The 17,136-nt window shown below is 41.6% G+C and overlaps 1 protein-coding gene across 2 annotated transcripts in view; it reads right to left on the reverse strand.

Moving 5' to 3' along the window:
- PHF8 (PHD finger protein 8) overlaps positions 1 to 17,136 on the reverse strand; it is a 46,102-nt gene that overhangs the window by 24,904 nt on the left and 4,062 nt on the right. For both annotated transcript variants that reach the window (XM_087710813.1, XM_087710812.1), the window contains exons 3-8: positions 16,772 to 16,892; positions 10,211 to 10,371; positions 5,888 to 6,029; positions 4,610 to 4,796; positions 1,591 to 1,753; positions 573 to 660 (exon numbers count right to left, since the gene is read on the reverse strand). In XM_087710813.1, coding sequence (XP_087566939.1) covers positions 573 to 660; positions 1,591 to 1,753; positions 4,610 to 4,796; positions 5,888 to 6,029; positions 10,211 to 10,371; positions 16,772 to 16,892 — 862 coding nt within the window. The remainder of the gene's footprint in view (positions 1 to 572; positions 661 to 1,590; positions 1,754 to 4,609; positions 4,797 to 5,887; positions 6,030 to 10,210; positions 10,372 to 16,771; positions 16,893 to 17,136) is intronic.

The following is a 17,136-nucleotide window of genomic DNA, read 5'->3' on the forward strand; positions in this document are numbered from 1 at the left end:
TGCTGCCAATTACCTCCAATAGACCGATTAGATCCCACAGATTAGGCCTCCTCCGAATTCCATCCGCCGGCCAATGCCGACTGGCGACTACCCGGAGGAGAGCCTTCTCTGTGGCTGCTCCGACCCTCTGGAACGAGCTCCCCGTGGGGATTCAAACTCTCACCACTCTCCAGGCCTTCCGCAAAGCCCTTAAAACTTGGCTGTTCCGACAAGCCTGGGGCTAAAGAGCTTTTGCCCCCCCTCTCGAATGGTATGGTTGTTGTGTGCTTTTAAATTGTGTATTGTTCTGTTCGTCTTTTTTATCCCTTATCTGTACCCCCTTCCCTTGACTTGGATTGTGAGCCGCCCTGAGTCCCCTTTGGGGAAAAAGGCGGCATATAAATGCAATAAATTCAATTCAATTCAATTCAATAACTCACTTAAGGGTTTTCAGAAGGAAATTTTCCCAGACTAGCTCGGAGAAGTGGAAAGATGAATTTGGGACCTCCACCCTCTACTCCCGAGTTTTGGCTTTTCCCTTGATAGTTTCCCCAGATGCTCAATGGTGGCCAATTGCTCCCATCCAAGCTTACTTGAGCTGCATCTCAATGTTGAGACTGTGTAGAAAATTGCCTCCAAAGGCCAGGCAGTCCACGGGGGTCAGCACAGCATGGATCCACCCTGGAAGGACAAGAGGTGGTAAGATGGTAAATAGCTTCTCAAGAACATTGACCGACTGGGAAAGAGGAAAAACAGCTGTTTCTGGCCTGAAATGCCAAAGGGGAAAAAGGGCTTAAAGCAGGGTGAAATTCAAATTTTTTACTACTGGTTCTGTGGGGGTGGCTTGGTGGGCATGGCAGGGGAAGGGTACTGCAAAATCTCCCTTCCCTCCCCACTCCAAGGGAAGGATAGTGCAAAATCCCCATTCCCACCCTACTCTGGGGCAAGCCAGAAGTGGTATTTGCCAGTTCTCCGAACTACTCAAAATTTCTGCTACCAGTTCTCAAGAACCTGTCAGAACCTGCTGAATTTCACCCCTGGCTTAAGGCATTAGCTACTCTACGTGACCCGGCTATTATCTTCCATGCTTTCTACCCATCCGGTAACACTGGGCAGAGTCAGTAGTTTGGGTCTCCCCAAGCAATGCCATCCAATGCCAATCAGAGAGCAGGGCTTCTTGGTCATGTGTCCTACCCCGTGGGAGGATATCCTTGCTGAGATCCATGTCTCTCCCTCCCAGGCCTTGTAATATGGAGCTTGATGATGGTGTTTTTGTTTGTGCAAATGCACAGGATTTTCCTGTTTTTGTCTCTTTTTATTTATTCTTTTTCCCCCTTGCTTTAACCCACCCATAGTAATTTTGGAGTCAGGTGGCCTGTAAAACTCAAAGAAATAAACAAGCCAGCATTCAACCTTTACCTATAAATAGCCCTTTCCCTAAGTGATCAACACATTGTCACACAAAATGGAAGCTACGGGAAAAGAAACAGCCCAGAAAAGAGAAAATCAAATGCCCAAGAACCACAATAGGAGGAATGACGCCGACTGGGAATGATATATGGGTCAACTCGTAAAGCATTCATGGTCAACCTGGCTTTAGGGGGCCCTTACCTGTCGGTATGAAGAGGGTCTGGCCCTGGCGGACAGGACAGCGATAGCACCTATCCACTTGGTCCCCAAAGAACATTTCATTCTGATTGGAGGAGCTGCTCCATGCCTCAAAGAGGGTCAGGTTGGCCGCAGTGGGACGTACCAGGTAGAAGATCTTCTCTCCCTGTGGGGAAGGATACACAATAAATTTCCCCACTAAGTCTCCTCCGTCTTTTTCCCAAATGATAAAGAGCCGAAGAAACAAGGTGCACATAAATAAGGGGAAGATTGATGCAATAAAGCACAGAGACATTGGGTACTTCGACACTAATCTTTACATGGGGGGGGGGGGGACATGTCTCATGGACAATTAGACTGTTCCAAGGCCAGAAAAAATGCTCTTAGCCTCACATTTCAGAGGCAGCATTTGAAGAGTAACAGAATTACAAACACCTTCCTTGTCTGAGTCCGCTTGGGCTGTCCCACAGATAATCTTACCCAATAATTTTACCAAGTTTTCTCTGCATGATTCTTTTTTTTTTTTTTTACAAATGTTGGCACAATTTCTTCTTCTTCTTCTTTACATTATAACTTTCAAGACCAGATATCCTTCATACATGAAGGAAATCAAAGACCACAGTGCATGCCAAGGTTAACGGAAGGTCTGGGCCAAGAACAATTCTAAAGAAGAGGTGTGTTAAGTAAGACCATCTGCATAACTTTCTATATTTTACACAGTTCATAATGAAGGACGTGATGATATACAGTGTGCTAACGTTCGGTTTTCTGGCTGCTGAAGATCTTTACTTTGTTTCTAGGCTACAGCTGCAAATTTGACTAGTTTGCAAATGACAGCAGAGATTTTCCAGGTGCTGAATTCTGCAATTATCATCCAAATGTGTCTTTTGGTGGCATAAACACATTTTTGCAATTATAAGCCAACATTTCATGGCCTAGTCCAGATAGAATCCAAAAATAAATCCTCCACTCTTCCCCAAACTGTGCAGGATTTTAAACTACCATCATCCCCAGAAACCTTTCTTAAAACATACATGTGCCTTCAAGTCAGTGTTGATTCCTGGCGATTGCCTGAACTAGTCCCTGCTATATTTTTTTTTGCCAAGACTTCAGAAGTGGCTTGCCCATGCTTTCTTCTTAGGGCCAAGAGAGAGTGGCTGGCCCAAAGTACCCAGCTGGCTTTGTGCCTAAGACAGGTCTGAACTCATCACTTCCCAATTTCTAGTCTGACGCTTTAACCACTACACCAACTGGGCTCTCATCTTAAATCATGAGAAATGGATACATTAAAACCATTTCATCCCTTCTTCTATGGACTCAGTACATTTTCTTCATGCCGACACCTCCACAAAATGCCTCTGGGCCCTTTTAACAAGAATCCTTGTCAGAAACTAATGAGAAAAATAATAATAATACTGTCACTATGAAGCCATGAAAGGCAGCTACAGTTGCAAGAAAAAGTATGTGAACCCCTTGGGATTACATAGAGTTTTGCATGAATTGGTCATAAAATGTGCTCTGAACTTCATCTAAGTCACAACAATACCTCATCCCCACTGTAAAACATGGCGGAGGGAGCATCATGGTTTGGGGCTGCTTTGCTGCCTCAGGGCCTGGACGGATTGTTGTCATTGATGGGAAAATGAATCCCAGAGTTTATCAAGACATTTTGCAGGAAAACATACGACCATCTGTCCGCCAACTGAAGCTCCGCAGAGGATGGGTGATGCAACAGGACAATGACCCAAAGCATACAAGTAAGTCAACACAAAAATGGCTTCAACAGCACAGAATACGCCTTCTGGAGTGGCCCAGTCATAGTCCTGACCTCAACCCGATTGAAATGCTGTGGCATGATCTTAAGAGAGCGATTCACACCAGACATCCGAAGAATATTGCTGCACTGAAACAGTTTTGTGAAAGAGGAGTGGTCCAAAATTACTCCAGATCATTGTGCAGGTCTGATCTGCAACTACAAGAAACGTTTGGTTGAGGTTATTGCTGCCAAAGGAGGGTCAACCTGTTATTAAGTCCAAGGGTTCACATACTTTTTCCTCCCTGCACTGTGAATGTTTACATGTTATGTGCAATTAAACCATGGCAACATCTAATGTTTGTGTAGTATTATTTTCAGCAGACTGTGTTTTTCTATTGTTGTGACTTAGATGAAGTTCAGAGCACATTTTATGACCAATTCATGCAAAACTCCACGTAATCCCAAGGGGTTCACATACTTTTTCTTGCAACTGTACATCCCAACAACCTGGACCACCTGTGGCAAGAATGAATGCAATATTCTGTACTGAGGCCACGAAATACTGGAAAAGGATTAAAAAATGGCTAAAAGAGGTTACCGGGGCAAGCATGGAATGGAGACCCGAGAACCTTCTACTAAGCATTAAACCAGAAACATGAGCAGTTCAACATGGCATTTGAGCCTACATATAATTGTGGCCGCAAGAATAACTTATGCACAATTTTGGAAATCCACTACCATACCGTCGGAAGATGCTATAATTAAAAAGATCTATGAATGTGCAGAAATGGACAGAATGACGGGTTGGCTGAGGGACAAAGGAGAAACGGAACATTACCTTAGCTGGAACTTATGGTATATGTGGGCGACAAGGAGAACAGCAGGGACTTAAAATGGGGAAAGTCAAAAGTGAACATGGGTATTGTAATAGATCCCTGAATTTTGTAATGAGAAGATGTGGCTTAGAGACCTAACAATCAGGAAGGAAAGAAAAAAGTTGGGCTGTGAATGACTGTCACCGCGGGGGGGGAGGGGGAAGGGGGGGTTGTATGTTTAAAATTGTATTTGTATTTGTATGTTTTACTCTTAAAAAAATGTATAACTAATAAAGATTACTTAAAAAAAAAGAAAGAATGCAATGAATACGAGAAAACCTTGAAAACAAAGATGCCGTGGGAAGACCATTCAAACATCCACCAAGGCATTCTGCCAGTTCTGAAGCTTTGCATAAGGATCCTCCTTCTATCCCATATACCGGATTCTTACCCGTAGGACATGGTACCAGACAGAGGTGCCCCCAAAGTCAATGTGGAAGTCCGTGTAGCTGTCCCGCACCCCCATCAGGCAGTACTTTTGTACGCTGGGACGCTCAAAGACGGACTCTCCTGGCCACAGGTTCTCCACCCAGGACAACTTGCGCACAATCTTTGGTGTCTCCACCAAATTAGACAACCTGAAAAATGGGAAAGGTAAATCAACAACCTCATCTCCTTCCAAACAACCCCTGAGAACGCTTTTGGGTGGCTAGTGGAGAGACTACCTACTGATGCTTAAACCCATGGTTTGTTCCTCCCCCTTCCCCCCCAATTGCCTCTAGGAAAATATGGCAGGAAAAATAGCAATAGCAGTTAGACTTATATACCGCTTCATAGGGCTTTCAGCCCTCTCTAAGCGGTTTACAGAGTCAGCATATCGCCCCCAACAACAATCCGGGTCCTCATTTTACCCACCTCGGAAGGATGGAAGGCTGAGTCAACCCTGAGCCGGGGAGATTTGAACAGCCGAACTGCTGAACTGCAGTCAGCTGAAGTAGCCTGCAGTGCTGCATTTAACCACTACGTCACATTCCCATCCTCATTTGTGAGAAAGGGAATAATTACAACTCAGTGCCTTCCAAATAACGATAAAAGTAGTGCTTGAGTTGTAACTGTAACAGAGCTTGCTCATTATTTTGTCAGCCGTAGCCGTTGTAAAACGGGTCAGTCACATGACCGACCTGCTTTTATGCTCTTTTGCAGTGGTCCTTAAGCGAACCCAGTGGTTGGCTGTGTGAACGTGGCAGTTCGTTCAGCGAACCCATTATTTACCGTGGCACGGTTTGAACTGTCTGACGCTGCAACTGAGCACCCAGACTGCAGTCGTATGACCCTAGGGGAGGGAGGGGAGGGGCTCCTGACCATCAGGGATTCGGATTTAGGTCATAAGTCCCCTTTTCCAGGCAAGTCACAACTCTGAACAGTCGTTAAGTGACCAGTTGTAAATCAAGGACTACCTGTGATTGATTTCTCAGAATATTCGGCCTGTATTACCCTTCACCCCCCCGACCCATTTGAAGGATGGAACAGAATGGAGGACTTCTTTGTATCCCCTTCAGCTAAATAAAACCATTCCTGGGGGAAATAATATATCTTGATGCCAAAACACAGAATCTTGTAGATCTAGGCTCTCCCAACGCGGGTGGGGATGGCGCATAGAACAAAAATAACTGGACTGTTTTTACAGGCTCATGCACCCTTTCTTGCAACCTTCCCTGCAATTTTTTACCTGGTTTCTGAGAATTCCAGACTGATGACATTGAGCACTTTCTCTCGGCGGCTGCTGCAGTAGTAGCCGACAAAGTCACCCAGGCGCATCTTGAGGTCAGCTTGGCGTGTCACATCAATGACATCGATCTCCTTGTCTGCACCTGTTAAGAAAGAGATACACCTCCTGTTGAGCAAGTCAGTTAGGAGGTGGCAGCAGCAGCAGCAGCAGCAGCCATATTTCCCTGAGTCACACCCCTGAAATACACTGTGGGGCAGGCAACAAACTCATCAGAAGCTTAGTGATGCAAGCATCTCCCTCTAGTGGTCCTTTCCTCCAGCACCTTGGTCAGCAACTGCTGCTTATACTCAAGGGCCAGAATGCCATTTTGTCAAAGGTTGCTAAGCTACTTAGTACACACATACTTATCTACTCTTACTTTCAAAATTCAGCTAAGGATTTTCTCTTTCCAAACCCTGCCTTCATGCAAATGCTCGGGTTCTACATAATAGCAATAGCAATAGCAGTAGACTTATATACCGCTTCATAGGCCTTTCAGGCCTCTCTAAGCGGTTTACAGAGAGTCAGCATATTGCCCCCAACAATCTGGGTCCTCATTTTACCCACCTCGGAAGGATGGAAGGCTGAGTCAACCCTGAGCCGGTGAGATTTGAACCGCTGACCTGCTGATCTAGCAGTAGCCTGCAGTGCTGCATTTAACCACTGCGCCACCTAGGATGCTGCACGTGGATTGCCTATTAGCATAAGCCATTCTTAGGGAGGGAGGGAGAGCCAGCCATCCACAAAAGCAACAGCGGAAGCTACGTTCACTTTGAACAATAGCATTTCAGCTGGCAACAGGGGAAGAAGGATTTCCTTATGCATTTAAGAATATGCTACACACCGCGTCTCCTTTAGGGAAGGCAGGCAGGCTGATGTCATCTATCATTCTCTGAACTGTAACTCACACTTGCTTGCCCTTTGCTGGGACTGATAAAAGTTGAAGTCCAAAGCATCGGGAGGGCACTAAGTTGCCTTAATCTACCATAAGTTGTACTGGGTTTGAGGAATAATTAAGAAACAATGATGCCTTATACTGCATACTTTTTTGATTCCCTGCATCAAAACAAGGAAGCTCAGGGAATATTCCCAACAGTTTTGGATAACTGCATGCTCCGGAAGAAGATAAGATGGTAAGTGAACTGAATTTGTGAAGAAATCTCAGCAGTAATGTCTTTTGTCTGGTTTTGACATAGCAGCTGTGTGAACCCAGGCACTATAACTTATTCAACAAGCTATCATTAGAACAAACTATAACTCAAAGTAATGTCTGAACTAAGCCAATGTGGGATTATGAAAAACTTCTGCAGAGGTTCAAGGAGGCCTTAGCCTACAGCTACACAATCACTGCTATTGGTTGAAAGCCTCTTACTCATCTCCTATGAAAGAGAGAATAATAGTTAGGAACTCAGGCAAGGCTCAGGCAAGGCTAACCGGCATCTGCTTTCTTTGAGCAAAGTGTGGGTAAGCAATCTGGCAAAATACCAGCAACTCTCCAAGCAAAGGGGCCCGTATAGCATTTTCTCAGGCCTGGATTTATTGAGCCCGTAATTACAACTTGGGAGTTAAGGCTGTGGAACTTACAACTGTCCAGATATTGTCGAAATAGATACAACTTCTAGCATTATTGAGTAGCTGAATTAAACTTGAGCATCAGCTCAGTAATTATAACCACCACATGCCTGGATTTGATGATTGCTGTTAGCCAACAGCAGCCGAAAACAAATAAATACAAGAAGACATTTAATTCCTATGCTGACATTCTGACAGATTAATTTTGGGTCTTTTGTCTTTTTTGCACTGTAAGCATCATAAGCCACAAATTCCTGTGGAAAAGTGAAGCAAGGAAGCTATAAAGAATATGTTCTTAATTCAGTTTAATCTCTTATGATGAAAGAAACATTCATTTCCTTGTCAATCTTTCCAAGATCTCTGTGCTCTCAGTCAGAATAGCAAAGGGTAGGAACAGATTTTCTTCTAGTGGACAAGAAAAGAAGGATAGCTTGACCTTTCTACATCTGCAGAAAATACAAATCTTTATATCTGCAGATAATAGAAAGAAAAGTGAAAAGAAACGAGAGCTGAAGATTTGAGGAGGCCTCAGGAATATCTCTCGTGGGATGCAACGAGTCTGTTACACTGCACTGATCACTTGGATCTTAAGGATATTATAGAGCTGGAAAAACTGCAGAAAAAAAACAGCCCCAATATTTAGGGGGAATGGAATACCTACCCCCCCAGAAAGATTACCAAGATTAAGTCTCTAATTTGGAATAATTCCCTTTTTACGATCCTTTAGTAGATAGTTAGGGCAACTGGATGGAGCTGAACGTTTACTGGCTGGATACCCTTCTTGACACCTATGTGGAGTTTGCAGCAGGTGTGCATCCGTCCGTCCGTCCGTGCGTGTGTGCCTTAGGAGAGAAACATCTGCCACTATCTAGGATTGAACTCTCAGCCTTCTGAGTAGATGGCAAGCATCTTCACCAGTAAGGCATCACACCATTCCAAATCTCTAACTTGGAATGAAGGAGGGTAAATGGATACTGTATAGCAGAACGAAAGATCTTGCACAGCGCAGGTAACATGGACATATTTTTTCCTTGCCTCTCTCTAGGATATTCCCCTAAAGACTAAGAGAAGGAGACACATTTTTACACAGATATTAGTTAAACTATGATTCACTTATCAGCAGTTTGAACTGCTCTGAAAGGGGATTGAGCAAATTTAGAAGGATCAGTGGTTATGAATACTGATGAACAACCAATTTTGTTGTATTTAAGTACAATGACAATAAAGATTATACTTGTACTTTAATGGTTGCCTCCTAAATATTAGTCACCATACCAGTGGTGGGTTTCAAAACTTGTTCGAACCTACTCTGTGGGTGTGGCCTCCTTTGTGGGAGTGGCTTGCTGCCCATGTGACCGGATGGGAGTGGCTTGCCACCCATGTGAACGGATATGAAGATGCCGACGACACTTGTCAGAACCACCTTAAATTACCTCACACACAGCACTGGCATGCATAAGAATATGATGTAAACTTGTTTTTTAAAAGGCATCTTTGGTTTGCGTTAAAACAACTTCAACACACGCAATGTTCTGATTGCATCACAAACGCAGTAGTCATCCTTACCTTTCACAGAGGCACTGAGTTTTATAAATAGGAGCATGATAGTGTAGAATAATCATATCCAAGGACCAGTGGTGGGTTTCAAAAAATTTTGGAACCTCTTCTGTAGGTGTGGCCTGCTTTCCGGGTCCACTGGTGGAACCCCTTCTAACCGGTTCAGTAGATTTGACGAACCGGTTCTACCGAATAGGTGCGAACTGGTAGGAACCCACCTCTGCACCATACCTTAAATACTAATTGTTGGGATATGACAGTAGAAGGGATTATTGTCCTCCAGTGCAGACTTATGACTTTTCCAAATGCATCCAACCTTACTTGGGTATCCATACATCTATGATAAAACAGATGTGCTTGCAAACCCAACAGTATGACTGCAACAAGCGGTGGTTCAATCAAACATACAGTTCTCTCCCTTCCTTAAGCTTTAGTTTTTCTGCAAACTGAAGAATATTTGTTGAGATGCAGTGACTGAGAAGAACCACATCTTTGGCCATAGTTCAAGTGGATACATTCCTCATTAGTGTTGATAATTGAGGGATGAGCTTAATTTAAGCAGCCAATGATGACAAACAGTGTGGCTTTGTTTCATCAATCTCTGATAAGAGGTCATTTGACCTCTGCATAAAAAGTGAATGACTAATACTAATGCCAGATAATATTTTTCCTTATATAAAAAAAATACACTCCCTTTAGCAAAAAATGACCTTTTGCTTTCTCTGCAGCCTATGGTACTAGCTGTAGCCTGCAAAATAGTAGGTGGTAGATATTTTGGACTTCAATTTCTTCAATAGCAGTAGACTTATATACCGCTTCATAGGGCTTTCAGCCCTCTCTAAGCGGTTTACAGAGAGTCAGCATATTGCCCCCAACAATCTGGGTCCTCATTTTACCCACCTCGGAAGGATGGAAGGCTGAGTCAACCCTGAGCCGGTGGGATTTGAACCGGTGAACTGCTGATCACAGCCTGCAGTGCTGCATTTAACCACTGCGCCACCTTGGCTCTTCAACTTAACTAGTGAGAAAAATACTGTAGGAACTGCCTGGCAAAGCATGTAGAGAGCCTCATGCTGCTGGCCCTTGCAAGAGAGCTCTCCCTCAGGTAACCAGTGGACGTTTGCCTGCCAATCAAGCTGCTCTCCTAGCACTCACCAACATAATGCTCCACATCACGCACAGTGAATGATGGTGGAGGAAGAGTCATGCCCAGGCCATCCTTCTTCAGGACCAGGAGAGGCACGCTGAAGCTGTTCTCTTCAAGGAACTCCACAGTCAGTTGTGTTCCACTTGGCTTTAGGATCACATCATCCGCACTGAGGAAGCAGGAGGGACAGTCAAACCAAGGACACACACTGCTGTTTTCTATAGCACACTTTCTCAAGTTGGTATCCTCCATACATTAAAACTACAACTCCCAGAATTCCCTGTTCAAAACGGCCTCAGTTGAAAGAACATTGGCACAGTAATCCTCTGCAATGGGTTTGTGTAATACACACATTCTCTGTATGTTACGCTTGTAAACCTGATAAACTTTGGCTGCCTTGTACTTCATGACTGTTATAAAGTATATAATTTGACTCTATTTTTATTTTTATATCTAATCTCCTACGACTCTAGGTTCCAATGCAGTTCTAAATTTTTTAAAAACTTATTTACTTTTTACTTACTTACTTACACATTTATTTTTATTTAAACCTTTATTTATTTATATTTATTTAAACATTTATTTATTTATTTAAACATTTATTTATTTAAACATTTATTTATTTAAACATTTATTTAAACATTTATTTAAACATTTATTTATTTAAACATTTATTTATTTAAATATTTACTTAAAACATTATTTAAAACTATGCTTCATTATTTGAGGTCTTGGAGCAGCATTCAGCACACATTAAAACACATCTTTTACAAACAGCCTTTCCTTTTATTTAAACTGGACATTTGCATGGAGGAAGAAACAGAATTATTTTGATTCCTTTTCTTTCAGCAGTTGTTTGGCTATGTCTTTGGAGATCTCTGTGCAGCTGCTTGTAAGGTGTGGCAGCTGCAAAGAGTCTCCCCATAGAGACAGCTATTCTGGTGGTGAAGGAAACAATGACAATAAATAGCAGTGCTATCCAGATAGGAAACAAGGGGAATAATAATAATAATAACAACAACAACAACAACAATAATAGTAGTAGTAGTAGACATCGCAATACCAGGTGATAGCAGGGTCGCTGAGAAGGAACATGAAAAAATCGCAAAATACCAGGATTTAAAAAATCGCAAAATACCAGGATTTAAAAATTCAACGACTATGGCACAACCAGCAGTGGTAATTCCAGTGGTAATTGGCACACTGGGTGCTATTCCAAAAGCACTGGAATTATATTTAAAACAGTTAAAAATTGACAAAATCACCATCAGTCAAATGCAAAAAGCCGCACTGCTTGGATCTGCACGAATATTACGAAAATACGTTACAACGTCCTAGGCCCCTGGGTGGGACCCGACTAGTAACCAATGCCAAATCCGGCGAAACAACTGGCCGCTGTGATACAATTGTATAATAATAGTAGTAGTAGTAATTGTTATAATCCCAATTGTAATTGGAGCCCTTGGAGCAATACCTAAAGGGCTACCTCGTTATTTGGAAATTTTAAATTTATCAGAATTCAACATTCTGATTCTACAAAAAACCACCCTACTTGGAACAGCATATATCTTCCGACGTTACCTTAACAGTTCCTAGGTCCTAGGTTAGAACTCGAGCTGTTGAGCTACCAACCAGCCCCAAAGGCTGTGAATCTCACCAAAGATTAACCAAATAATAACAACAACAACAACAACAACAACTCCGCCATTGCCGGTCCCAAGCCCGGATGAGAAAGGAGGAGGGTTGGGGTCAGGTTGGCAACTGGCCCCATTAAAAAAAACCCGCCAACCCATACAATATGGTGAAAGAAACGAATAAAAATTTTATACCGCAACGGTCGTCGTGCGGTTTAACAAGGGCCGCGGCGGATGTTGGGGTCCCTGGACATCCGTCGACAAGTGGGCTACAAGTGGAGCAGCCAACAAAACGACAAAAATATAGTGCAGATGAAAACCGTGCCATAATGGCCTGTTACTACAACTCAGAGCCAGAAAAAAGAGGTTATTTAAAGAGAATGTATGAATTATGGAAACAACAATATCCAGATTCAAATGTTAGTGAATGACTAGCAAATCAAAGGCGATTTATTATACGGAATAAAGTGTTTAGTGAAGTTGTACTTGAGGAAATTCAGGCAAATTGCAAAACCAAAAAAAAACAATATCACAAGCGGAAATAACTGATATTCAAGACACAACTAAAGACATTATAGTAGAACTCCCAGAAGAAGCTCTCGGGGAGGAAATAACACCACCACCACTAGAACCAGTTATCACTGAACCAACTGATGAACTAACTCAAAAACAAAAAGAATTGAAGGATAAGATCATGGAGCATTTTCTACTTAATGAGGAAAGGCAACGTTTACCATCACTAAAAACTATGCCTAAGAAAATTTTGGCCCCTATCATGAAAATGGTTAATGCAGTGTTTTCAACAATTGAATCGGGATCCATCTTGGAAATAAACCAGTTAATGTACAGCGCAGCTGTAATAGTCACTAATGAACTAGGCATTAAAATCAAAGTACCTAGTCACACAACAGAAAAAGCATCAAAGCCAAAGTGGAAAATCCGATTAGAACAAAAAGTCAAAAAATTAAGGGCAGATGCTAGTAACTTAAAGAACATGCATGAGCAACGGCTTAAAAACAACAAAATCATAGATCGGCTAATCAGAAGATATAGATTGGATACAAGAAACATCAATGAAGCTGTAGAGATTGTAAAACAGCAGATAACAGCAACAGCTAGAAAAACTGAAAGATATGAGGCACGAATCATCCAATATAAACAAAATCAGCAATTTCGATCAGACCAACGGCGTTTTTATCAAAGTCTTAATGTGAATGGTGACACCAAAAGTGAAAAACCAGAAAAGCAGGCCACAGTTGAATTCTGGAAAGAATTGTGGGAAAATGCAAAGGACTACAATAAGGAGGCAAAGTGGATACATGACTTTGAGAAAAGCATTGGCAACAAACAAATGCAAGTATTAGAAATAACAACTGAGATGGTCAAAAATCGAGTAAAAAAGGTAAAGAATTGGACATCACTTGGAAAGGACCGAGTACATGGTTTCTGGCTCAAATATCTGACCAGTTTACATGCAATATTGGCCAGGCAACTGAATGAAATTTTACAAAAGGGCCAAATTGATGAATGGTTGACAACTGGAAAAACATACTTGATTCAGAAAGATGCAACTAAAGGAACAACACCTGAAAACTACAGACCAATAACATGCTTGCCAACAACCTTCAAATTACTCACAGGCATTATTGCAGATAACATGATGGATTATTTGGAAACAAACAACATCCTGCCAGTAGAGCAAAAAGGCAACAAAAGAAGGAGCAGGGGCACAAAAGATCAGCTCCTAATTGATAAAATGATATTAGAAAATTGTAAGAACAGAAAAACGAACTTGAATATGGTCTGGATTGATTACAAAAAGGCATTTGACTCACTGCCACATAGTTGGATCATAAAATGCTTAGAAACAACTGGCATTAGCAAAAATATTACATCCTTTACTGAAAAGGCAATGAAACAATGGAGAACTGAGTTGGCAGTGGGGAATGAGATCTATGGAATGGTTAATATCAAGCGAGGAATTTTCCAGGGTGATTCACTTTCACCTCTTCTCTTCATCATTGCAAGGATCCCACTATCAGTAATCCTAAAAAAAATGAAATTAGGCTACCAAACAGCCAAAGAAGCTGAAAAAAATTCGCATTTACTATATATGGATGATTTGAAACTCTATGGAAAGTCAGAAATAGAAATCCAATCATTGACAAACACAGTCCGAGTATTCAGCACTGATATTTCAATGCAGTTTGGCATGGAAAAATGCACCACTGTATCCATAAAAAGGGGCAAAATCACTACATGTGAGGGAATTGAAATGCCCAATGGCCAACTAATTAAATGCAGCGGAAATGAAGCCTACAAATACTTAGGCATTCTGCAGTTGGATAACATCAAGCATGGAGAAGTAAAAACTATTGTCAGGCGAGAGTACACCAACAGAGTTAGGAAAATTTTGAAATCTAAATTGAATGGTGGAAATACAATCAAGGCCATAAATACCTGGGCAATACCAGTTATAAGATACACAGCTGGTATAGTTAACTGGACACAAGCTGATTTGGACATTTTGGACCGAAAAACCAGGAAACTAATGACAATGCACTACAGTTTACATCCACGTGGTGATACTGATACACTATACCTGCTCCGAAAATCAGGTGGCAGAGGATTATTACAAGTGAAGCAAATAGTTGAAGAAGAAAAACATGCACTGGCTGATTATTTAAAAGAAAGTCAAGAACATCTATTAATCGAAGTAAAGAACAAAAATCTATTGAAGGTCCAACAGACGAAACAAGAATACAGAAAAGATGTGATAAAATCAAGAATGGAGAGTTGGCAGAACAAAGCATTGCATGGCCAATTTCTGGAAAAAATAAAAGATAAAGTGGACAGTGAAAAAACTTGGTTATGGTTAACAGCAGGTACATTAAAGAAAGAAACAGAGTCACTAATCCTGGCTGCGCAAGAACAAGCTATCCGCACAAATGCCATTAAGGCCAAAATCGAAAAATCCTCTGATGATGCCAAATGCAGACTGATGAAACTGTTGATCACATACTCAGCTGCTGTAAAAAAATCGCGCAGACTGATTATAAATTGCAGCACAATTCAGTAGCACAAATGATCCATTGGAATTTGTGCAAAAATTATAATATTAAAACAGCAACAAACTGGTGGGAACATCAGCCTGAAAAAGTCACCGAAAATCAGATGGTCAAGATCTTGTGGGATTTCTGTATACAAACGGACAAAATACTGGCACATAATACACCAGACATCACACTGGTTGAGAAAAATAAGGTTACAATCATAGACATTGCAATACCAGGCGATAGCAGGGTTGACGAGAAGGAATATGAAAAAGTCACGAAATACCAGGACTTAAAAATCTAAATTCAACGACTATGGCACAAACCAGCAGTGGTAATTCCAGTGGTAATTGGCTCACTGGGTGCTATTCCAAAAGCGTGACCCGTCAAAAGCGCGGACGACAAAAGCGCGATCGACAAAATCGCGCCTTTGACGTCATCACAGCGCGACGAAAAAGATCGAAAAATTCAAATAAAAATTAATAAAAATTAAATTAAAGCAAGCCGATTCACATAAAGGTAAGGGTTAGGGTTAGGGTTAGGGTTAGGGTAAGGGTAAGGGTTAGGGTTAGCTTTAGAGCGTTAGCGTTAGCGTTAGGGTTAGGATAAGGGTTAGCGTTACGTTTTTCGTTACTTTAACGGTTAGGTTTAGGGTTAGGTTTAGGGTTAGGTTAAGAGTTAGGGTTAGGGTTAGGTTTAGGGTTAGGTTTGGGGGGGTTAGGGGAAGGTTTTAGCTTTATTTTTACATTTTTTCGATCTTTTTCGTCGCGCTGTGATGACGTCACAGCGCGCTTTTGTCGAGCGCGATTTTGTCCTACGCGCTTTTGTGGTGGAACCTTCCAAAAGCACTGGAATTACATTTAAAACAGTTAAAAATTGACAAAATCACCATCAGTCAAATGCAAAAAGCCGCACTGCTTGGATCTGCATGCATATTACGAAAATACATTACGACGTCCTAGGCCCCTGGGTGGGGCCCGACTAGTAATCAATGCCAAATCTGGCGAAACAACTGGCCGCTGTGATACAATTGTGTTGTTGCTAATAATAATAATTTCTTTATTGTCACTGCACAACATATGTACAATGAGATTGGTTGAGCTCCCTCAGTACACCCCCCAACACAATACAATTCACAGTGAAGACACACACAAACACATTTATCTTCACTGTGAATTGTATTGTGTGTATGTGTGTATATATGTATGTGTGTGTGTATCCATAAATCATACTAATAAACACCCAGTCCCATTACACCAGTGTGAATATGTTACATGTTGTGCCGACCATAACTACTTAGTTATGATGTTACTTCTCATTTTACCCAAGAGCAACCTGTTCTCCAAATTCTATCAAAATGGGCTATTATCCAAACCTATAGTTTAAATATTTTCCCTACAAATAAAAACAAACAAACATTACTCTTGAACCTTTTTCAATAAATACCTTTATATAAAGCAGCAGCACAAAATCTTGAAAAAACCAAAATGTACTGAAGAAACAGAAGTATTTAATTGCTTCACCAAAGTTAAAGCAGCCTTGACATTATCACTGGGCAATTCCATCCTGCCCAACTGTTGCTATCCGAAAGACCATAGATAAGTAAACCTTGGGAAGGCATTTCAGAAGTTGCAGAACTACAGCTCCCAGCATCCTTCTAAAGGAGAACTAATAGTGAAAGCTCCTGGAAGTTATAGTTCATTAAATATGGCTCATTCATGAGCAGAGGAATTCTTTTTGAACAAGTTTTACAATAAAATTGTCCGGAGGAACTGAAAGAAAGGTTTCGATTTAGCTAGAAATCAACCAGTCATTCCACAGTGTGGCTATTTGAAATGTCCTTTTTTTTCTGTAATGGCTAATCCATCAAGCATGATCTCACCTAGGAAATATCCTGCTGCGAAGTTCTTTGATAAATTGACTGCTGCCGGTCTTCACTGTCTTGCCAACCTCTTTGTTCACAGAGGATTCGGACTGTTTTGGATTTCCTCGGCGCCGTTTCACTGAGGGAGAGAAGAAATCAAAATATAGACAAGCATATAGTCAATTCAACGACAGCAGTGCAGAGATGATGATGATGATGATGTCCCATCTCTCTTTTGCTCAACTCAAGGCAGCCAACGTAATGCTCCTTCCTCCTATGAAGAAACTGGCAAGACTAGTGATGAAGTAAGCCTGCCCAATATCAACAATCATCTTTCAGAACCTCAAAATATGATTTAGAGATACCTACAAACATTAAAAACC

Source organism: Thamnophis sirtalis, unplaced genomic scaffold, assembly GCF_051295495.1.
Source record: "Thamnophis sirtalis isolate CommonGarterSnake01/CBP01778 unplaced genomic scaffold, rThaSir2_p1.2 scaffold_3, whole genome shotgun sequence".
NCBI lineage: Eukaryota > Metazoa > Chordata > Lepidosauria > Squamata > Natricidae > Thamnophis > Thamnophis sirtalis.